The 23,992-nt window shown below is 39.2% G+C and overlaps 1 protein-coding gene and 1 long non-coding RNA gene across 2 annotated transcripts in view; one reads left to right on the top strand and one right to left on the bottom strand.

The window, feature by feature from the left end:
* Window positions 1–3,849: 3,849 nt before the first annotated feature.
* Window positions 3,850–10,440, bottom strand: LOC147132610 (homeobox protein MOX-2-like). The gene is made up of 3 exons (XM_086015272.1): window positions 10,050–10,440; window positions 7,627–7,799; window positions 3,850–4,348 (listed from the first exon to the last, which is right to left on the bottom strand). The coding sequence occupies exons 1-3, from the start codon at window positions 10,438–10,440 to the stop codon at window positions 4,121–4,123; spliced, it is 792 nt and encodes a 263-aa protein (XP_085871398.1). The 3' UTR covers window positions 3,850–4,120.
* Window positions 10,441–13,552: 3,112 nt separating this feature from the next.
* Window positions 13,553–23,992, top strand: part of LOC147132609 (uncharacterized) — a 16,002-nt gene continuing 5,562 nt past the window's right edge. Inside the window, exon 1 of the long non-coding RNA XR_015081941.1 lies at window positions 13,553–14,036. This is a non-coding gene — a long non-coding RNA (uncharacterized LOC147132609). The remainder of the gene's footprint in view (window positions 14,037–23,992) is intronic.

Below are 23,992 nucleotides of genomic sequence, written 5' to 3'. Positions count from 1 at the left end.
TCTCACTGGGTGGGCAGTCTTGTCAATCTGTGCACAACCAGACTCCGCCCATGCTCTGCTAATTTTGTTGTTCACGTTTCCAGTTGTTTTTTGCATTAAATTATGCTCTGTGATTCTGCCATTCATTATTTTTGTTACAGAAAAGTCGTCGTCCCATTTGAACGTTTTCTGCCATATTTCAGGCTTGAAACATAAAGATATAAAATTTGAATTTTTCTTGTGAAGAATCAACACCAAGTGGGACACAATCATGAAGTGAATGGAAATTCGACTTCCCACTTATCCTCATTAAGGTCGTGGGTGTGCTGTAGCCTCTCCCCGCTGACTTTGGACGAGATTACACCATAGAGTATTAGCCGGCCAATTGCAAGTGGTGAAATCATTTCTTGGGAAAATAGTTTGTCTTCCATTGTTTATTTCTGGAGCAAAGTAGAAAGAAAAAAAACAGCTCCAGCTGGATCACACAATGTTCACCTAGTGAGATACAGCTTTGATTCACAGGCTACAATTTATACAGTCTCAAATTAAGTCATAACAATTACACTGTTGTTAAAAAAAAAAAAAAAACACAGTCTCAAGGCTGAAAGAGAGGACAGTCATTAATTATGAAACATGGAAAATCACTGCAGTGAATTTAACTCATTCACTGCCATTGACTAATTTACTTGTCTTTTCACAGGTCCAGCCATTCAATTCCAGGAATTTATTTGTACTTTTCCTTTTTTTTTTCAAACGTTAGGGTAAAAGAGAGTCTGAAAATGTCTGACAGTGAATGAGTTAATGAATGAACCTGATCACGTGTTAAAAACACATCTCCCCAATATGATCCCAAGCCAAACCCAGTGAAGGAAAATTTGATCACCTGAAATCCACATCAGAATAAAGTACTTGTATACATGTTATTATGAAATTATGTAAACCAATCCAAGATAACTTAATTGGGATCAATCAATCAGCACGACAAATCTGATCAAATAAAACCAAGCGAGTGCAATCACAACTAGTGGTAAGGAGGAAAATGTCATGATCTGTCTTGGTTGATTTTGGTTTAGAGTTTAGTTTTATGTTTTCCTTGTGTTGTCTGTCTCGTTAGGTTATTAGGTCCACCTGCGCTTGTCACCCGTCCCTCGTGTCAGCCAATCAGCTCCCTCCAAACCTTTGTTTCTTTTCCAGGTGTTCCTCGTTGTCTCGTCAAGTCACCTGTATTTAATTCCCTGCTTTCATTCAGTCCTTGTAGGTGTGTTGTCCTTTGTCCTTTTAGTTGTCGTGTCTAGTTTATTATTTGTCTTCTCTCTCTTCAAGTCACGTTTTCCTAGTATTTATTTACTTCGAACCTCGTTATTTTGGACTTCTGTCGGTTTTCTATTTTTGATCAGCTCAAGTCCTCCGTTTGCCTTTTTGTTTTTTCGATTGCCTTTTTGTTTTTCGAAAGTGTTTTCTTTGAGTACTTCCTGCCTCCCTGTGTTTGGTTCCGTCTTCACATCCATACTGTGAGAGGAAAAAAAATGGAGTGTAAGTAACAGTAAAATGCTTTGACATGCAAAAACAAATATTTGAAGCCCTTGGAGCCGTGAAGCTGATGAGCTAACCACTTGGCTATCATGCCACCACCAGTGGAATATGCTTCTCGATTACATTTTTTCTCAGTCGCTTTGGTGCATTTCTTAGATCAGAACTGCAATTTGGAAAACAGTACCGGTAAATATTTTTCAAACCAATTCACGAAATAGCGAAACATCATGGTTCCTCTGCAAAAGCCGTTTTCTTTTTCAAAATCATTCTCCTCTGGAGGAATGTTCTCATGTAAATGGCTACTAAAGTTTTTAGGACATATTCAGTATTCTAAATTGAAAGTTACACTTCGTTTATGTGAAAGACTGAGCAAGTATGTCCAAATTTGGCTTTTTTTTTTTTTTCCACCAACCTATACGATTGGTCACTCTATATTTGTATTATTTTTACAAATTATTGATCAGTCTAAAGTGTTGAAAATGCCTTGCTCTCTTTGATGATGCAATGTTACAGTTTTTCTCAATTGCTAGGGCAATTTTCTTGAAACCTGCTCTCCTGTCTGCACTATTTTATCAAATTGTGCCCCGAGTCGATCAAAATTAAAAACATTACTGTGCAGTCGGGAAACACTGCATGGAAAAATAGAAAGCACAATTCTCAGGCCATGAAGCTGTAGAAATAAATGTTTATTCTTGGCTAAATGCATGGTGAAAAACAAAATAGCTAGCACTTGTACATAGGAAAAATGAAAAAAGTACAAAAAAAACAGCTGCCAAGTCATTGGTTGAGAAACTCAGTGTGCTGGTTGTTATGTTAGCCCTTCTAAATAACACGTTACTTCCTCACAGATGCATTTTCAGAAATGTGTACCCTTTATAAGTTCCGTTTTCAGGAGATAAACTTGTTTAAAAAAATCACATTTTGTAAAGGGTACTCAACAGTCAGTAATCTCAAAATATAGCAATCGCTTTGCCATTGTCGTAAATATGCATATGTAATCCCCAACAAACGGGTATCAGTGTAAAGCTACGAATTTATTTCGCTTTCCTAAATTCGTTTTGTACACATTTTATAATTCTACATCCTTATGAGCTAATATTAGGCCCACGAATCCTCAGGATTTTCTATACACATTGCCCTTGAACCCCAGCATAGCAACTGTCACTATGCAAAAGTTCATGAGACCAAAATACTGCCCTCAGATTGGTCTACTGCCATTTGAGTAGCTGCTCTGTAGCATAATAGGCACCCGGCTCAAAGGGGGCGTGTCTGATATACCGATTCATATCCGTGGTAATATCTAATGAGTAATGATGAAATGAGCAGCATAGCACAATGGTTGATGTGTCATTTGAAAACTCAGATCAGTCTTTTTAATAATCCAAAACCTAATTTCTGAAACATGGGTCACTTTGACTAATTTTTCTATGCTGGGTCACATATACAGTGTATCCCTATGTATTATTTTTCTTTAAAAATTCATTTAATTAGAAGCAATTTTCTCAAAACTTTTCTCCATTTATTTTTCAGAAACATTTTATATAGAAAAAGGATAAACGATCAATAAAAATACAACAAACATAAATCCAGTGGACAAAATACCATTACAAATGTTTGTTTGTACAACCAGTTTTCAAGGATTGTACTTGTGTACATTTTCATGTACAATGTTGTTTACATCCATGCTTCTCTAGCAGTGCTGTAAACAAGTATTTATTGGTGATTTACAAGTAGGTACGTGACAACATAATTAAAAATGTTTCTTTTTTATTCCCAGCAAGACCAATGTCAACGGAAAGAGGGAATAAAGGAAAAAAACGGTGTTTAAATTTTGTCACTATGAATATGTAAGGGGAAGTCAACCCAAACATATTTTTTTCAAGAATATATTCTATGCATGCTGACTAGTTGAAACAAGGCATTCCGATTAATATTTCGTTTGTGGAATATGAGTTAAGGAGCAAAATCAACCCGTTTTTAGCCACCTAAGGGCGCCGCCATTTTGTCACTTCTGTTGACTGAAAATAACATCCCAGTTGCTCAGGGCTCAGATAACCACCAATCATGACTCAGCTTCAGAAAACAGGTGAGCTGTGATTGGTCGCTAGCTAAGCCCCAGAGGAACTGTAATGTCATTTTCAGTCGAGAGAAGTGACAAAATGGCCGCCCCCTGAGATGGCTAAAAACGGGTGGATTTTGCTATATTCCATAAACGCAATATTAACCTATTACAGCCACGAGCGCATAATCGCGTTTATACTACTAAAACCGGGAGCGCTGTTCCGGCTTTCTACCTTTAAAGCCGGGAGAGCGTATACGTCATTATATATGTATATATACACACACAGTAGTAAATAATACAGTGAATAATTAAATTCCCATTTCACATGGCTTTGTTGACAGAAACTAACCGTCCCACCCCGAATATGTTACACACTGACCTATCATCAATGCAGAGGTGATATATTTAGCAGTGATTGCCAAGTGTCAAAGAATACTTATGATTGTAAAAGGAATAGCAATCCTGTACACAGTAAAATGTCTGAACAGTCCATTCTATATTCTATAGCATTCAGTAACACTGTCTTCAGGGTGAAACTAAGGAAGGTCATAGGTAAGGATGTTCTGAGCTCAGGTCGCTGTCTGGGCTCTCATCATCAGTCACTGTTCTGGGTGAGCTTGCTGAGCGTTGAAGTCCCTCAATACCCGAAATCTCTGACGGCAACAATATCCCCTTTTTGACATTCTTCAGTTCTCTCACGAGTGCTTCTGCCCCCTGTTGGCCACACTTAACACGCTTCCACTTCATCCTCCTGTTCTGGAACCACACTTTCACCTGAGGGGAATCACATCAAATCAGGTAGAGTCAAGCCAGTTTTATTTATATCAGGCCAAATCACAACAGACGTGATTGCGTTAAAGCGCTTTATACATGGAGCAGGTTTAGAACCATACTTGAAACAAAAATCGATTTAACATCACAAAAATATATTTTTTTGTAATATCCATCCATCCATTTTCCGAACCACTTATCCTCACAAGGGTCACGGCCGTGCTGGAGACTATCCTGGCAGTAGGGGCACAAAATCACAAACAACAATTCACACCTATGGACAATTTAGAGTGTTCAGTCAACCTACCGTGTATGTTTTTTTTGGAATGTGGGAGGAAACCAGAGTACCCGGAAAAAACCCACAGAGGCGCAGGGAGAACATGCAAACTCCACACAGGACGACCGGAGCCCGGATTCAAACCCACAACCGCTGTTGTTTTTTTGATAATCATTACTACAGCTACAGCATAAAACAGAATAATAGTCTGCTCAGAGAGAGAAATTCAGAGGAAAAGAAAAACAAACACAAAGACATCTTGCTTTCTTTCAAGCATATGTGTCAAAGTCTCAGACTGCGAGCCATATTTAGTGCCGTATACAATTACATCCGTCCCGCAGAATTATTTGATCAGTAATATGGAACTGGCCCACACAGTGAGCAGAAGAAGGCTATGAACAGAAATAAATCTTTGCTGTTCTCAGCGACAACATGATTGTGTTATTTATATGCACTTTATATTTGAGCAGTCTCAACGTGCTACAGAGTAAAATGTTTAAAAAGGAAGAGGAAGTCATAGTCTCAAAGTGAGGAGTTCTATGAGGTATTGGTATTGGGTTTTTGTAATATTGCATCCTGCCATTACACCAGGGTGTAGTCTGCCCCTCGCCTGAAGTCCGCTGGGATAGCCTCCAGCATATCCACAAGTGCCATCCACGTGCACACATAGCCACTAGGTGGTGCTCTAGGACCTGCCCTTTTGCCCTGGGCAAAAAAAAGCTTTACTTGCATTGCTGATTTTGTAAAAAATTGTTGACCAGTGTTATTGACTAATCTAAAGTGTTGAAACTGGCTTGCACAATTTGACGTAATGTCAATGATTGAACAAAAATGCTGTTTTGAGGGTCTCCTTAAAAGTGATGATTACGGATGTAACGATTGATTTAAAATCGATTCACCCCGATTAATCGAAAATCGGGTTGATTAAATTCATCTAGAAAATGTCGTGAAACGTTTTTTCTTTTCAGATGCATAGCACATTTTGAATGTGTAAATCAAATGATGCTTTTGCGCCAAACATCATTGCATATTGCATTTGTGGATGGCTGCAGAACCACACTAGTTTACAGACACAAGCATGGTAGCAATTTTTAAAGAATCTAATCGAAAATCGGGAACTGAAAATCAAAAAAAATCCGGGCTTTAGTGAATCGTTACATCCCTAGTGATGATTATAGAGGTACGATGATTCTGCCGTCAGTGATATGCTCCCTTGCCCCTAGCTCCCCACCATCTCCTCCTCCTCCTTTTGACTCTTATGTGGTTGGGCGACTGAAAACACACAAGTGGGAATGTTTGTGCACCCCCTGATAAGGTTTGGTGGAACATGAATCACAATACTTAACAAAATAGTGCTGTTGAAAAACATTACATGGCGTTTCATAAACACACACAAAAAACAAGGTAATCAACATTCAAGGTTTTGCTAATGACATCGATGATTTCAAAGCCTTGTCTAGCTGTTTATTGACATTTAAATTGTCACGTTTGATGAAGAGGGAGAGATTCCATTCACAAGGAATTCAGCAGGGGTGATTGCGCTCCAGTCAGCGACGGTGTTCGTGACACTTAGTGAAGTAGTCCTTAAACAGGAAGTCAACCCCCAAATTTTCTTTACAATATGTTCTATGCGCCTTCACTAGTCAAAACACGGCATTCTGATGAATATTGTGCTTGTGTAATATGAGTTAAACAACAAAATCCACCCATTTTTAGCTAGCTCAGGGGGCGGCCATTTTGCCACTCGTGTCAACTGAAAAATCAAAACTGCTCAGGGCTCAGATAACGACCAATTTTGGCTCAGCTTCATAAAACAGGTAAGCCTTGATTGGCCGTTAGAATGCCATGTTTTGACTAGTGCTCTAGGCAATGGGCTCAATGAACTTATTTTTGTAAATATTTTGGGGGTTTGACTTCCCTTTTAACAGCAAGAATGAATCATTTCCTTTGTTCCATGACTGGCAAGGGCCCTATAGAAAATCAACAGCCACGACTCCATCTTACCCCCACCTGGTACTGTTGTAAGGAGGAACCCAAGCACTGTGTTGAATGATGGCGATGGGGCCAGAAGTGGATGGGGAGCGCCCCCCGCTCCTCCAGTGTCAATTTCATGTTGGACCAGGATGGTGCAGTCTTCATCTTTGGCAAGCAAGATGTCAGTAAATGGGTCCAGCAAGCAGTTCTTTAGCTGCTTTTTCTGGTCCATCTCCAGACTCTCACATTTCCGGTGGTACAGGTCATCAATTGCTTGCTATCGGAGGGAATCTGTCCATGTTCTTTACTATTAATACTTTTCAGGGTCAGACTATTAACTGGACCCTATCCAAGTTGATTTAGGAAAGGCCCGGGAGAGACTTACAGTGGTGCACTCAAATTTTTCCAGGTGATTATATATATGTGTGTGTGTGTGTGTGTGTGTGTGTGGGTGTGTGTGTGTGTGTGTGTGTGTGTATACATATATATATATATATATATTCCCGTTTTATAGCACTGGTCCACATACAGCTAAAATTAAACTCCCATATAATGCTTTTATTATGGTCAACTAGTGTTGTTCCGCTGTTGCTGTAGCTGTATTTTTTGCGCTGATCTCTCTTTTCTCTCTGCCTGTTCCCTTGTAAACCTCATTGCGTCCTATTTCATTTCCAATAAGTATTCATTTTAATACAACAGCAACAGAGGGAGTATCTATCCTGTCATGCAGCAAAATTATCCCGCCATCATAATAAGGCATCCAGATCCACTATACTGCATGACTATGGTGCTGAGCAGCACAGACTTTAAAAAAAAATATGGGAAGGCAGACTACAACCTAGACAGAGTGGCAGTTATTTCCAAGGTGACTGTAATGGGACATTTGATCCCATATTTCATGAAATGTGAACCGCTAAAATATGAATGGACCTCATGCAGCAAAATTACATGTATTATTTTAATAGATTTGGATGTGTTTCTATACTTCTGACTCCTCATAAGTAGTAACATAAATAAACAAGTGCCGTACTTGTCGTTCCGTCAGGTCGAGGTTGACTGCTATTTCATAGCGTCTCAATCTGGTCAAATAGTTGTGGTGTGCAAACTCGGACTCCAGTTCCCGAATCTGTTCTTTTGTGAAGGCCGTGCGTTCCTTTCTGGGCTTGTTGATCATGTCTGACTTATAGCCCCCGTCTTGGGACTCTGAAATGAAAAGCAGAACATTTTCCAGTCAGTCTAGCAAAGAGTGGGGGAGGAGAGTAAAAAGGGGGTGCAGTTATAATAAGAAAACACAGGATTGGGAAATAGGCCTCACTGTTTTGGTTTTGAAATATACAGATGACACAGTTTCAATATGTATATGGAGTTGAAATGATCCATTTCTAGAAATTATTCAACCTCCATTGTAAATTATGTTTGCATTATGTTTGATTTCCAAACTCACACAATTTGACAAAGAAATACAAAACAAGAACACAAGTGGCCACTATTTATTGAAAGTGACCATGTGGTAGTAGTGTGAGGGAGAAATTTTAAAAAGTATTTTTGTAAAGATACAAATTTAATATTTCCAATAACATGATTGTGATTATGGATTGCGGACTAGCAATGCTCTTTTGCAAACCACCTCATTTGTTTTTCAACACTTATAAACAACATTTACATTCTACTACCAAAAAAAAAAAGCAGAAACAAAAACAAAAAATTGTTTTCTTTTTCAAGTTATTAAAAAAAAAAAAAGCTGAGTTCCTATGATTATGAGTATTTGTATGAAAGGCTCATTATACAATGTGAAATTTGAGATTTTTCTTTCTCGGGTTTACATTTTAAATGAATACCCCATTTCCTCAAATAGAGGCCTCTGCACTGATGCATATTTAAAAATCACACAGATATCAATTTTTTTTTTAAACTGCCATAATACTTTGGTTTCAAAAATAAGTTATAGCTCAAAAACCGAATGTGGTTTTCGGCTGCTGGCAGCTTCCTCATATTTTGTTTCAAAGAGCTTCAGTCTTTCAGTCAACTTAATGTCTCTCCCAGGGAATCACAAAATTGTCCACTTGGCATAATCTCCAAAACCGCTTGTCAGTGTTACTAAATGATTTAAACACTATGTTTTAAAATCTTCCTGGATATGTCCTTTTTAGTCTCGTTCACTATTCAATGATTTTTACTGCATGTGTTCACATACAAGCCTTTAAAAAACTCTGCCAGAATTAGATTTTATGCCACTGATAACTTTTTTTTAACTGACTGACTTTTTTAACTGACTGACTGCTTGGAATTCAACCAACATGGACTCAGGAGGACCCCTTTATTTTGTCTTGAGCCAAGTTCCAGATTTTAACAAAACAGTCTGTGGCTTTTTAAAGGGGAGGTCAACCCCCCAAAATTCTTGACAATAATATGTTCTATGCGCCTCCCCCTTTAAGAACTTTTGATCATCAGGTCACATCATTATATGGAAATTGAGTGTAATTTAAAATATCAAGTTCGCTGTTGAATTACTTGGACTTAAATCAACCTTGACATGCAAATTTTAAAAAATGGCTGAAAATGAAACTTTTTTTATATATAAGACATAGACGAAATGAACTTAATTTAACTGTTTTGATCAAACTATTACATTCAATGTAATAGTCCAAAAGTGATTTTGCCTTTTGTTTATCATAACTTTTTTTTTCTTTGTATCCTACTTACAAAAAGATCCACAACACACACAGCATGAATGTTATGATTTTAATGCTTGCTTTAAACCCTGTTTCAACGGAAACATTTCATGCACGCCTGCGTGTTAATGGACCATCCATTGGCTCCGGTGGACCATAACAAACTTTTGTAAGGGAAAATATCTTAAAATCAATAAAGCAGTAGAGATAAACAACATTACTTACTCTTAAAGCGGAAGTCAACCCAAACATTTTTTTTTTCAAGAATATGTTCCCAGCAGGCCCACTAGTTGAAACACGGCATTCTGATTAATTTTGCGTTTGTGGAATATAAATTAAGCCGCAAAATGCACTCGATTTTAGCCATCTCTGGGGGCGGCCATTTTGTCATTTCTGTCGACTGAAAATGACATCACAACTGCTCACAACGACCAATCACGGCTCAGATTCAGAAAACAGGTCAGCCGTGATTGGTCGTTATGAGCAGTTGCGATGTCATTTTCAGTCGACAGAAATGACAAAATGGCCGCACCCAGAGATGGCTAAAATCGAGTGCATTTTGCTGCTTAATTTATATTCCGCAAACGCAAAATTAATCAGAATTCCGTGTTTCAACTAGTGAGCCTGCTGGGAACATATTCTTGGAAAAAATGATGTTCGTGTTGACTTCCGCTTTAAAGAAACACATTTTTAGCATGTTAAGGGAAAGTGAAGAAGACGATGCTAAAAAAAAAAAAAAAAAAAAGATTGATTCCCAAAGTGGAAAAACATTCCTTCTTACCTTTGGGAGTCATCCTGTCAGTTTCATCCGATGACAGACTCTTTTGACTGTACTCCTCACAGGATGTTCCCGTAGGTTCCCCACTGGGTTTGGTACCGGGCAAATTCACATCCCTGGAGCACAATCCCGAAGCCACGTTCTCAAGTGGCGGCAAACAGATGCCGTTCCGATCGCTAGGAGAGGGAATCTGCTGAGCGATAAGCCATGAGGAGGACTGCTGTTGCTGCTGCGGAAGGTGGACCTGGTGAGCTGTATCATTGTCCTCTCCTTGGTAGCCACAGGGAGGTGAGAGGTTACTGTGGCTGTGTAGAGGCAACTGGGTAATGGCAGGAAGTATGTCCTGAGCTGCTGTGTGAGGGAAGCGTAAACAACCAAAAAGGGAGTGATCCATGGTGGGGGCACGCCACCAAATCCTCACTCCAGCCCGTTGGAGGAAACTAGCCACTCTCCAGAGAAGTAAGAAATCTGAGATTTTTTTTTTTTTTCAGGTCTTCAGATCTCTTTAATTCCCAACAAAATCCAGTTAAAGGAAGGGTAGATTATGGCATTGAAAAACTAAGGCCAAGCCTGAAAAACGAAATAAGTCAATAGTTAGAGGCTGAAAATGCACACTGATGACAGCAAGGAAGGTCAAGACCACTTCAGCAGAAGTTGTGCTGGAAAGTAGAGAGAGAAGGAGCTGAAGGGAGGGGGCAGAGGAGAATATTACATCCAAGATGTAACCCGAGAAGGAGGCTGGTTCATTGCCTCACTACGACTGACCATATTTATTTAACAATGCACAATAAATCGGAACTATGCTCCCTCAAAATATAGTTACAGTTTGCCATTCAGGAGCTCAATTTGTTTCCTGGTCTGCCTCGGTTGCTAGAGGGGCAACTGGGTAGTGACGCCTCAACGTGTGGTGAAATGCTGTGGCAAGAATAGGAGAGAGACACACGTTGAGCTGCTGTTGTCATCGGAGCTCACATGGAAACGTGATGCTTTCTAACAAAGAAAGTAGCCAAAAAAAATAGAAATTTACAGAACCTTGAATTGAACGCCAACTTAATGATACAGTAAAAGTAAATACAACCCCGCAAATTAATTTGTGGCAAACAACTTACCGGTACTTGCTTTTTTATGCTAGCTCACAGTGTTGCCATAAATATGAATTTAGACCTTAAAGTTTTTCCAACTTGAATTACAGTTATAGGCCAAAATATAAAAATTGTTGTTGTTGTTGTTTGATTTTGTTTTTTGTGTTTTTACAGTGCAGCTCTTTGCATGGAGTACAATTGTGTTCATTATTGGTCCATAACTCGTCGTTGGATATTAGGTTTGGTAGTAGATATGAAAATTAGAAAAACGACGATTTTCATTTTAAAATACAAACACCAAAATTTAAATACAGCTTAATTTTCTATTTTGTTGTCTGGAACGAATAAGGAGAGGTCTAAAACGGTTTTATTTTCCATTTTTAATTCTAAAACGAAAATAGAATACAGCACGTGACAAATCAAAATATGCCTCGTATATCTGTTTTAGATTCCCGGAAGTTGTCATTTCATTTCATGTTTATTTGAATAGGGACAGATGCCACAACATAGTTGAATGAAAAACAATTTCCAATGCACAGCATCACAGCATTTGTAGCTAATGCTAATTTCCAATGCCCGTCCCTAGAAGGGCTTTTAAGCAAACAATCAGAGAAAGAAAAGGAAAAAACACAAACAACTTTTAAGACGTATCCGTCTTAGAAAATACACTTTTTAAAACAGTGGGACACAAATGCGGATGTGGTACACTTTCTTGAGGAAAAACAGATTTTTTACATTAAGTATTAAACACGAGTTTTCCAGCCATCGAGTAATAGCCTCCAAATGTACTGATAACTCCTGCGAAACCACTCTAGCTGTTTTGCCATGGGCATACAATATGCATCATCTGCGTATACGTCACCGAAAGCATTTCTTCTAGTGACCAGGAGATGACAACAGCGTAGCGCCTGAAGACGATATCGTGAACTGTATTGCAACCTGGAAAAAAATTGTTGGTATCCTCTGTTAAAGAAACAATAATAATTATAATATAATGTAAGAAAAGTTTAAAAAAAATACAATTTTAATATAAACTAACTAATGAAAATCAGAAATAACTTTTGAATTATGGTTGAACAGCTTTAGTTTAAAGATGATAATCATAAACTCATGAAACAGGCCTGGACAAAAATGGTGGTACTCTGAGAAAAGATTGAAAATAATTTGACCATATGGACACGATGTGTCGTTGAATTAGCATCACAGATATAAGAAGTCAGTTGGCTAACATTTTCTGGCATACATACTCCACTACAACCATGGGGGAAGACCAACATTCTCGCCTGGATGATGAAGCATCCAACAGTGCCCCCCAACCACTGCACTTGTATATACTATTGTATTGTATTTACTTTTAAATTTTCCAACTAGTGCCAACTAGTCAAAATTGCAATTTCATGTAATTTTCATTTCATTTTCATGTACACCCATAAAGTTATTGAGCAGTAACAACACCCAAAAATTACAAAAAAAATATGAAAATTATATGAAATAGTTTTTTCACAAAATGAGTTGTAGTAGAAGCAAGTAGTCCCCATCAATGTGTGATATGATTTTGGGGACCTAATTATGTACACCCATGAAGTTATTGAGCAGTAATAGGACCCAAAAATTAAAAAAAAAGAAAATTAAAATTACATGAAATACTATTTTCACAAAATGAGAGTTGTAGTAGAAGCAGATAATCCCCATCAATGTGTGATGTGATTTTGGGGGCATAATTATGTACACCCATGAAGTTATTGAGCAGTAATAACACCCAAAAATGTAAAAGAATTATGAAAATTACATGAAATACTATTTTCACAAAATGAGAGTTGTAGTAGAAGCAAGTAGTCCCCATCAATGTGTGATGTGATTTTGGAGGCCTAATTATGTACACCCATGAAGTTATTGAGCAGTAATAACAACAGAAATTAAAAAAAAAAAAAATCTGAAAATTACATGAAATAGTATTTTCACAAAATAAGAGTTTTAGAATAAGCAGGTAGTCCCCATCAATGAGTGATGTGATTTGGGGGGCCTAATTATGTACACCCATGAAGTTATTGAACAGTAATAACACCCAAAAATAAAAAAAATTATGAAAATTACATGAAATACTATTTTCACAAAATGAGAGTTGTAGTAGAAGCAAGTAGTCCCCATCAATGTGTGAAGTGATTTTGGGGGCCTAATTATGTACACTCATGAAGTTATTGAGTATTGATACAAAGTCCCTTCTAAAATCTCATTTATTATTTTTTTCCCTAAAATGAGGGTTGTACTGTAACCAGCTGGAGATCTGTGTGTAACCATTGAAGAAACACGACAATGAATAATAAAAAACGTTTTTATGTTATTATTAATAGTCCGTCTTCATTTCGCTGCTTGCTATTTGTTGACGGTCCCTGGGAACACGTCTCAGCGGTGCCTGTTGAAAAACCACAACCGCACAATTTGTGCTCAGACCACAAATTGTGTTGCTGAAATTCGAGTTGTAGCTCTTCGGCTACCTTACAGAGAGTGGACAAAGCCATCCTTTGCGTTACAATGACATGGCATTTTGGAGTTATTGAACGGACAACTCCGAATGGGCCAATCTTGTGCTAACTTTACCGAACTCCTATCCCAGCAGTCTGCGGGCAGTAGGCGGGGTACACCCTGAATTGGTTGCCAGCCAATCGCAGGGCACATAGAGACATTCACTCACGATCACACTTAGGAGCAATTTAGAGTGTCCAATTAACCTACCAAGCAAGTTTTTTGGAATTGTGGGAGGAAACCAGAGTACCCGGAGAAAACCCGCGCAGGCACAGGGAGAACATGCAAACTCCACACAGGGAGGTCGGAGTTTGGTCGGAGCTCGAATCCACGACCTCTGAACTGTGAGGCGGACGTGCTAACCAGCCGACAACCGTGCCGCCAGGTATGATATCATCTTGTCAAATATGTATGTACAATATAGTCTGTGTACAATAGTCAAAGGGTAGTAGTCATCTGAATTCAGGCAACTCAACTTAACGTGTTCTCATCAATCTACTACATTCAAGATTATCTCAGGGCAGGGCACTTTTCAACCACTTCTACAAGTAAGAGGCAAAAGTTCTTCAAGTTGTTTAATTGTCACGCCAAGCTATGGTTCCATGCATCACTGGCGTGTAAAACTGGTGATTAAACAACGAACGTCCGCTAGCTAAATGCTATCATACAGTAAAAGGCGGACATGCTACCCAAATAGAACCGATGTTACGGTAATTAAACTTTTAAACAGCACGCAGGGAGAAGTCACTGCGGTCAAGCCAGCCTCCACTCGAAAAGATGGAGTCAAGCCAGCCGCCCATAATTTCCTTTATATCAGGCATTACGGCAATAGGTCGCTGACGAGCGGCGAAAGCCCCCTTCAGAATAAAAACACTCCATTGCGCTGAACTGGACGTCAATCCTTCGGGTTAGAAATAAATATTATCTATGTTATCTGTGTTGGGGTCGAATGTGTGTTTTGCCGTGTTATTGTTGATGTTTCCGAGGCTAAATGAATGCATCGCGCGGTTCGCTTTATGGGAGGAGGTGCGGGCGAGAGAGGAGCAGCGGAGGACGAAGGAGAGGGAGCCGTGACACTTTTTGAATTTAACGGTTGTTGTACTGTATTGGCGTCGGCTGCGGCCCACAGTAGTCGGTTGGACTAATAAAATGCGTTAATTATACTACGTCTGATAGCGTGATCTTGGAAGACGCAAATATGTCTTAAATAAGCTCTCTGTTATAATGCAGCTAGTCCATTCTGAGAGAATGTAGAATGGTTAATTTGAATCTTGAGATGCAATGAAAAATGAAGAGTATTTGAAATATGGATATATGTCTGCAAGTACAATTTGTTTTTATTTTTCATTCAAACTAATCATATTGACATTGAAAAGTCGTGAATGACACTAGACCACCATAACAAGTCCCATCGAAATCTGATTTCAATCTATTTCAAAATAAAAGCCCCTTGAAATATGCACATTTCACTGCCATCAGGCCTGATTAAAAAAAAATCATTAAAAATTATCCTTTAGCTATCATGGTACCAGACCGGTTCTGTATGGCACTAGACCACCCCGGCTGTCACCAAAACAAGTCCCATCCAAATCTAATGTGCCATTTTGAAATAAAAGTCCCTTGAAATATGCATACTTCATCAGGCCTGATTTTAAAAAAATCTTGAAAAAAAATCCTTTTGCTATCGTGATACCAGACCAGTGCTGGGGGACACTAGACCACCCCGGCTATCACCAAAATAGGTCCCATCCAAATCTGATGTGGCATTTCAAAATAAAATCCCCTTGGAATATGCATATTTCACTGTCATCAGACCTGACTTAAAAAAAATCGTTAAAAAATATCCTTTAGCTATCATGATACCTGACCAATTCTGGAGGACACTAGACAACCCCAGCTGTAACCAAAACAAGTCCCACCCAAATCTGATGTGGCATTTCAAAATAAAAGTCGCCTGACATATGCATATCTCACTGTCATCAGGCATGATTTTAAAGAAATCGTTAAAATATGTCCTTTAGCTATCGTGATACCAGACCAACTCTGGAGGGCACTAGACCACCCCTGCGGTCCACCAAAGCAAGTCCGATCCAAATCTGATGTGGCATTTCAAAATAAAAGTCGCCTGAAATATGCACATTTCACTGTCATCAGGTGTGATTTAAAAAAAAATATTAACAATGATCCTTTAGCTATCATGATACCAGACCAACTCTGTATCGCACTAGACCACTAGCCAGTCGCAGAGCACACGCACAGACAGTGTCACTGAGCCCGAAGCGATCCCATGCTTCCCGCACACAACTCAGGAGAGTATACCACTACACAGTCAGCAACTGCATTAATCTGTGAGTGTTTTAAAAATGTACTTTTAAATATTTGCACCAAAATTAAGGGCATAATATTTTAATAAATTCTTATTTCTAGTTTATGTGGCCACAAATATTCCAGTCGGTTCAATGTGGGATTAATGCGGCGCGTGAACTCAATGTGTTTGACACACCGACTTTATACCATTCACTCTTCACTTTCACTGGTATAGAGAAAATTACTCTTTGACACTATCCAATACCGATCACAAGCAATATTATGAATAAGTAGCCCAAGATTAATCTCCAAGGCTCTTAATATTTTCCTTCACAGAGCAGTTTGTGAATGAGCAACTTTATTTGAGAAGCAACTTTCTAACTTCCATCCATCCATCCATCACCTACCGCTTATCCGGTGTCAGGTTAGAGAGGCTGCAGGGAAGCCCAAACTTTCGTCCCCCCAGCCTATTCTCCCAATTCTTCTGGAGGATCTCAAGATGTTCCCAGGCTGCCCGGGATACATAAGTGTCCTTGATTGTCCCAGGGCCTCCTGCCCCAACTTTCTAACTTGATGGATCTATTTTTTTTCCAGGTTAATCCTGGAGAATTGAGGCAAAGGTTTTATTAAACAATAAAAAAAAGACAATATAATTAAAGAATGAACAATTGCTTTTTTTTTTTTTTTTTTTTTTTTTGCCCTGCGATTGGCTGGCAACCAATTCAGGGTGTCCCCTGCCTACTGCCCAAAGACAGCTGGGATAGGCTCCAGCACGCCCGCGACCCTTGTGAGGATAAGCGGTATGGATAATGAATGAATGAATGAATGAATGAATTGCTTTTTAATATTTAGAATAAACAGTTGTATTTCTTAAATACACATTGTGAATAACCGCAAACATTATTTTCTCGTCTAAAAGCAAAAAAAATTGGATTTTGAAAAAAAAGCTCTGCTGTAATGTAATTTCTCATAAAATAAAATTTTGGTGAAATGTGCATATTTCAGGGGACCTTTATTTTGAAATTCCACATCAGATTTGTATGGGACTTTCTTGATGGACAGCTGGGGTGGTCTAGTGTCCTCCAGAACTGATCTGGTATCACGATAGCTAAAGGATATTTTTTAATGTAATTTTGTAAGCAGGCCTGATGACAGTGAAATGTGCATATTTCAGGGGACTTTTATTCGGAAATGCCACATCAGATTTGGATAGAACTTGCCTTGGTGGACAGCTGGGTGGTCTAGTGTCCTCCAAAACTGGTCTGGTATCATGATAGCTAAATTATCATTTTTATCAAGATATTTCACGCCTGATAACAGTTAAATATGCATATTTCAGGCGACTTTTATTTTGAAATGCCACATCAGATTTGGGTGGGACTTGTTTTGGTTACAGCTGGAGTTGTCTAGTGTCCTCCCGAACTGGTCAGGTATCATGATAGCTAAAGGACATTTTTTATCGATTTTTTTTAAATCAGGTCTGATTACAGTGAAATATGCATATTTCAGGGGACTTTTATTTTGAAATGCCACATCAGTTTTGGATGGGACTTGTTTTGGTGACAGCCGGGGTGGTCTAGTGTCATACAGAGCTGGTCTGGTATCACGATAGCTAAAGGATCATTTCTAATGATTTATTTAAAATCAGGTCTGATGACAGTGAAATATGCATATTTCAGGCGACTTTTTTTTTTAAATGCCACATCAGATTTGGATAGGACTTGCCTTTGTGGACAACTGGGGTGGTCTAGTGTCCTCCAGAACTGGTCTGGTATCACGACAGCTAAAGGATAATTTTTAATGATTTATTTAAAATCAGAGGCACGGTGGTGGACTGGTTAGCACGTCCGCCTCACAGTTCAGAGGTCGTAGGTTCGAGCCCGGCCCCGGCCTCCCTGTGTGGACTTTGCATGTTCTCCCCGTGCCTGCGTGGGTTTTCTCCGGGTACTCCGGTTTCCTCCCACGTTCCAAAAACATGCATGGTAAGTTGATTGGACTCTCTAAATTGCCCCTAGGTGTGATTGTGAGTGCGGTTGTTTGTCTTTGTGTGCCCTGCGATTGGCTGGCAACCAATTCAGGGTGTCCCCCGCCTACTGTCCAAAGACAGCTGGGATAGGCTCCAGCATGGCCCGCGACCCTTGTGAGGATAAGCGGTATAGATAATGGATGGATGGATTTAAAATCAGGTCTGATGACAGTGAAATATGCATATTTCATGGGACTTTTATTTTGAAATGCCACATCAGATTTGGATGGGACCTGTTTGGTGTAGAGCTGGGATGGTTTAATGTCATACAGAACTGGTGTGGTATTATAATAGCTAAAGGAATTTTTAAAATCATTTATTAAAATCAGGCCTGACGACAGTGAAATATGCATATTTCAGGAGACTTTTAAATTTAAAATGCCACCTCAGATTTGGATAGGACTTGCCTCGGTGGACAGCTGGGGTGGTCGAGTGTCATACAGAGCTGGTCTGGTATCACGATAGCTAAAGGATCATTTCTAATGATTTATTTAAAATCAGGTCTGATGACAGTGAAATATGCTTATTTCAGGCGACTTTTTTTTTAAATGCCACATCAGATTTGGATAGGACTTGCCTTGTGGACAGCTGGGGTGGTCTAGTGTCCTCCAGAACTGGTCTGGTATCATGATAGCTAAAGGATCATTTTTAATTATATTTTACAATCAGGCCTGATGACAGTGAAATGTGCATATTTCGGGGGGCTTTTATTTTTAAATGCCACATCAGATTTGGATAGGACTTGCCTTGTGGACAGCTGGGGTGGTCTAGTGTCCTCCAGAACTGGTCTGGTATCACGATAGCTAATGGATATTTTTTAACGATTTTTTAAAAATCAGGTCTGATGACAGTGAAATATGCATATTTCAGGGGACTTTTATTTTGAAATGCCACATCAGATTTGTATGGGACTTGTTGTGGTGACAGCCGGGGTCATCTAGTGTCCTTGAGAACTGGTCTGCTAAAGGATCATTTTTAATGATATTTCACAATCAGGCCTGATGACAGTGAAATGTGTATATTTCGGGGGGCTTTTATTTTGAAATGCCACATCAGAACTGAATGGGACTTGTTTTGGTGACAGCCCGGGTGGTCTAGTGTCCTCCAAAACTGGTCTGGTATCATGATAGCTAAAGGATGTTTTAATGAAGTTTTTAAATCAGGTCTGGTGACAGTGAAATATGCATATTTCAGGGGACTTTTATTTTGAATTGCTACATCAGATTTGGATGGGACTTGTTTTTGTGACAGCCCGGGTGGTCTAGTGTCCTCTAGAACTGGTCTGGTAGCACGATAGTTTAAGGATATTTTTTAATGAAGTTTTAAAATCAGGCCTGATGACAGTGAAATGTGCATATTTCAGGCGACTTCTTTTTTTTTTTAAATGCCACATCAGATTTGGATGGGACCTGTTTGGTGGAGAGCTGGCGTGGTCTAGTGTCCTCTAGACCTGGTCTAGTATCACGATAGCTAAAGGATAATTTTTAATTAATTTTTAAAATCAGGCCTGATGACAGTGAAATATGCATATTTCAGGGGGCTTTTATTTTGAAATATCACATGAGATTTGGGTGGGACTTGTTTTGGTGACAGCCGGGGTGGTCTAGTGTCATACAGAACTGGTCTGGTATCATGATAGCTAAAGGATAATTTTTAATGAAGTTTTAAAATCAGGTCTGGTGAATGTGAAATGTGTATATTTCAGGGGACTTTTATTTTGAAATGCCACATCAGATTTGGATGGGACTTGTTTTGGTGACAGCCGGGGTGGTCTAGTGTCATACAGAGCTGGTCTGGTATCACGATAGTTTAAGGATATTTTTTAATGAAGTTTTAAAATCAGGCCTGATGACAGTGAAATGTGCATATTTCAGGCGACTTCTTTTTTTTTTAAATGCCACATCAGATTTGGATGGGACCTGTTTGGTGGAGAGCTGGCGTGGCCTAGTGTCCTATAGACCTGGTCTAGTATCACGATAGCTAAAGGATAATTTAAATTAATTTTTAAAATCAGGCCTGATGACAGTGAAATGTGCATATTTCAGGGGGCTTTTATTTTGAAATGCCACATCAGATTTGGATGGGACTTGTTTTGGTGACAGCCCGAGTGGTCTAGTGTCCTCCAAAACTGGTCTGGTATCACGATACCTAAAGGATATTTTTTAATGAAGTTTTAAAATCAGGCCTGATGACAGTGAAATGTTCATATTTCAGGTGACTTTTTTTTTTAAATGCCACATCAGATTTGGATGGGACTTGTTTTGGTGACGGCCCTTGTGGTCCCGTGTCCTCCGGAACTGGTCTGGTATCATGATAGCTAAAGGATCATTTTTAATGAAGTTTTAAAATCAGGTCTGGTGACAGTGAAATGTGCATATTTCAGGGACTTTTATTTTGAAATGCCACATCAGATTTGGATTGGACTTGTTTTGGTGACAGTCCGGGTGGTCTATTTTCCTCCAGAACTGGTCTGGTATCACGATAGCCAAAGGATATGTTTTAATGAAGCTTTAAAATCAGGCCTGATGACAGTGAAATGTGCATATTTCAGGCGACTTTTTTTTTTTAAATGCCACATCAAATTTGGATGGGACCTGTTTGGTGGACATCTGGGGTGGTCTGGTGTCCTCCAGAACTGGTCTGGTATCACGATAGCTAAAGGATATTTTTTAATGAAGTTTTGAAAGCAGGCCTGGTGACAGTGAAATGTGCATATTTCAGGCGACTTTTATTTTGAAATGCCACATCAGATTTGGATGGGACTTGTTTTGGTGACCACCGGGGTGGTCTAGTGTCATGCAGAACTGGTCTGGTATCATGATAACTAATGGATCATTTTTAATGATTTGTTAAAAATCTGTCCTGATGACAGTGAATTGTGCATATTTCAAGGGGGGTTTATTTTGAAATGCCACATCAGATTTGGATAGGACTTGCCTTGGTGGACAGCTGGGGTGGTCTAGTGTCCTCCAGAACTGGTCTGGTATCACGATAGCTAAAGGACATATTTTAACGATTTTTTTAAATCAGGTCTGATTACAGTGAAATATGCATATTTCAGGGGACTTTTATTTTGAAATGCCACATCAGATTTTGATGGGACTTGTTTTGGTGACCACCGGGGTGGTCTAGTGTCATGCAGAACTGGTCTGGTATCATGATAACTAATGGATCATTTTTAATGATTTGTTAAAAATCTGTCCTGATGACAGTGAAATGTGCATATTTCAAGGGGGGTTTATTTTGAAATGCCAAATCAGATTTGGATAGGACTTGCCTTGGTGGACAGCTGGGGTAGTCTAGTGTCCTCCAGAACTGGTCTGGTATCATGACAGCTAAAGGATGATTTTTAATGATTTATTTAAAATCAGGTCTGATGACAGCGAAATATGCATATTTCAGGGGACTTTTATTTTGAAATGCCACATCAGATTTGGATGGGACGTGTTTGGTGGAGAGCTGGGGTGGTCTAATGTCATACAGAACTGGTGTGGTATTATAATAGCTAAAGGAATTTTTAAAATCATTTATTAAAATCAGGCCTGACGACAGTGAAATATGCATATTTCAGGAGACTTTTAAATTTAAAATGCCACCTCAGATTTGGATAGGACTTGCCTCGGTGGACAGCTGGGGTGGTCGAGTGTCATACAGAGCTGGTCTGGTATCACGATAGCTAAAGGATCATTTCTAATGATTTATTTAAAATCAGGTCTGATGACAGTGAAATATGCTTATTTCAGGCGACTTTTTTTTTAAATGCCACATCAGATTTGGATAGGACTTGCCTTGTGGACAGCTGGGGTGGTCTAGTGTCCTCCAGAACTGGTCTGGTATCATGATAGCTAAAGGATCATTTTTAATTATATTTTACAATCAGGCCTGATGACAGTGAAATGTGCATATTTCGGGGGGCTTTTATTTTGAAATGCCAAATCAGATTTGAACGGGACTTGTTTTGGTGGCAGCTGGGATAGTCCAGTGTCATACAGAACTGGTCTGGTATCATGAGAGCTAAAGGATATTTTTTAATGATTCTTTAAAAATCAAGTCTGATGACAGTTAAATATGCATATTTCAGGGGACTTTGATTTTGAAATGCCACATCAGATTTAGATGGGACTTGCTTTGGTGACAACCGGGGTGGTCTAGTGTCATACAGAACTGGTATGGTATCCTGCTATCTCAAGGATAATTTTTCATGATTTTTTTAAAAATCAGGTCTGATGACAGTGAAATATGTATATTTCTGGTGACTTTTATTTTGAAATGCCACATCAGATTAGGATGGGACTTGTTTTGGTGACAGCCGGGGTGGTCTAGTGTCATACAGAACCGGTCTGGTATCATGATAGCTAAAGGATAATTTTTAATGATTTTTTTAAAGTCAGGCCTGATGACAGTGAAATGTGCATATTTCAAGAGGCTTCTATTTTGAAATGCCACATCAGATTTCAGTGGGACTTGTTTTGGTGGACAGCTGTGGTCGTCTAGTGTCCTCCATAACTGGTCTGTTATTACGATAGCTGAAGGAATATTTTTAATGAATTTTTTAAATCAGGCCTGATGACAGTGAAATGTGCATATTTCAGGGGACCTTTATTTTTAAAAGGAACATCGAATTTGGATGGGACTTCCTTTGGTGGACAGCTGTGGGAGTCTAGTGTCATTCACGACTGGACTGTTTTTCAATGTCAATTGGATTAGTTTGAATAAAAAATTAATACAAATTATACTTGCAGACATATCCATATTTCAAATACTGTACACTATTTTTCAATGCATCTCAAGATTCAAATGAACCATTCTACATTCTCTCAGAATGGACTAGCTGCATTATAACAGAGAGCTTATTTAAGACATATTTGCGTCTTCCAAGAACAAGCCGCCAGACGTAATATAATTTACGCATTTTATTAGTCCAACCGGCTACTGTGGCCCGCAGCCGACGCCAGTACAGTACAACAACCGTTAAGTTCAAAAAGTGTCACGGCTCCCTCTCCTTCGTCCTCCGCTGCTCTTCTCTCGCCCGCACCTCCTCCCATATAGCGAGCGGCGCGATGCATTCATTAGCCTCGGAAACTACAACTCGCTCGGCAAAACACTATTTCGACCACAAAACAAATAACCCAATACGTTACAATGTGTATTTCTAACCCGAAGCATTGGTGTCCAGTTCAGCTTAATGGTGTACTTTTATTCTGAATGGGGGATTTCGCCCCTCGTCAGCGACCTATTACCGTAATGCCTGATATAAAGGAAATTAGGGGCGGCTGGCTTGACTTGATTTTTTCGAGTGGAGGCTGGCTTGACCGCAGTGGAGAACTCCAGGGTGTTGTATAATTATCTTCTTCTATGATAACTATTAACACGGGAAAGGACAACACATTTGCGAAGCTATCTTCAGAATGCTAAACGACTGCGATGTGAGTGCCTTGTAACCATGGCAACAGCTAGCGGTGAACAAGAAGTGGACAATTTTTTTCCGTCGATCGCCTTTCTTTTGGGTGGGCATTTAAAGACTGGTTTGTCATGATTTTCTGAAGGCTAACGAAGCCTTTTTGTCGCTAACAGAAGCAGATTGGGTCTGGCAGGAGTTTAAGACGAACTTTTGGTTATTGAATATTGGGTTTGGAAGCAGATACCAAAAATGTAAAAACGTCCGAAATCGTTTTTCAAAACGAAACGGGAAGTTAAAGACTTGTTTTGTCAATATCAAAAGGATCGCACCAATATTTGAGATTTGATGGACATTACCATTTTCTTCTCATAGGTGCGCACTCAAAGAGGAAAACACTTAATGTCCAGACAATAGTGAGGCGATTTGTTTTGATATTTTATGAGATTTATGTGGGCACAGGTTGAGGTGGGCACAGGTTGAGATGTGCACATGAATTTTGGTGGCGATTGGTCGTAGTTTATTCTCGTTAATCTTTTTCACGCACACGCTGGTAAATTTGGTTTGGAGGTGGTGGTTTTGGAGAAAGCAAGTGCAATTTGCGGCAGCG

This window comes from Filicampus tigris, chromosome 18 (assembly GCF_054856515.1).
Source record: "Filicampus tigris isolate MCC_2025a chromosome 18, RoL_Ftig_1.0, whole genome shotgun sequence".
Taxonomy (NCBI): Eukaryota; Metazoa; Chordata; class Actinopteri; order Syngnathiformes; family Syngnathidae; genus Filicampus; species Filicampus tigris.
The sequence above is the reverse complement of the archived record's forward strand: the minus strand, read 5'-3'. Positions and strand labels throughout refer to the sequence as shown.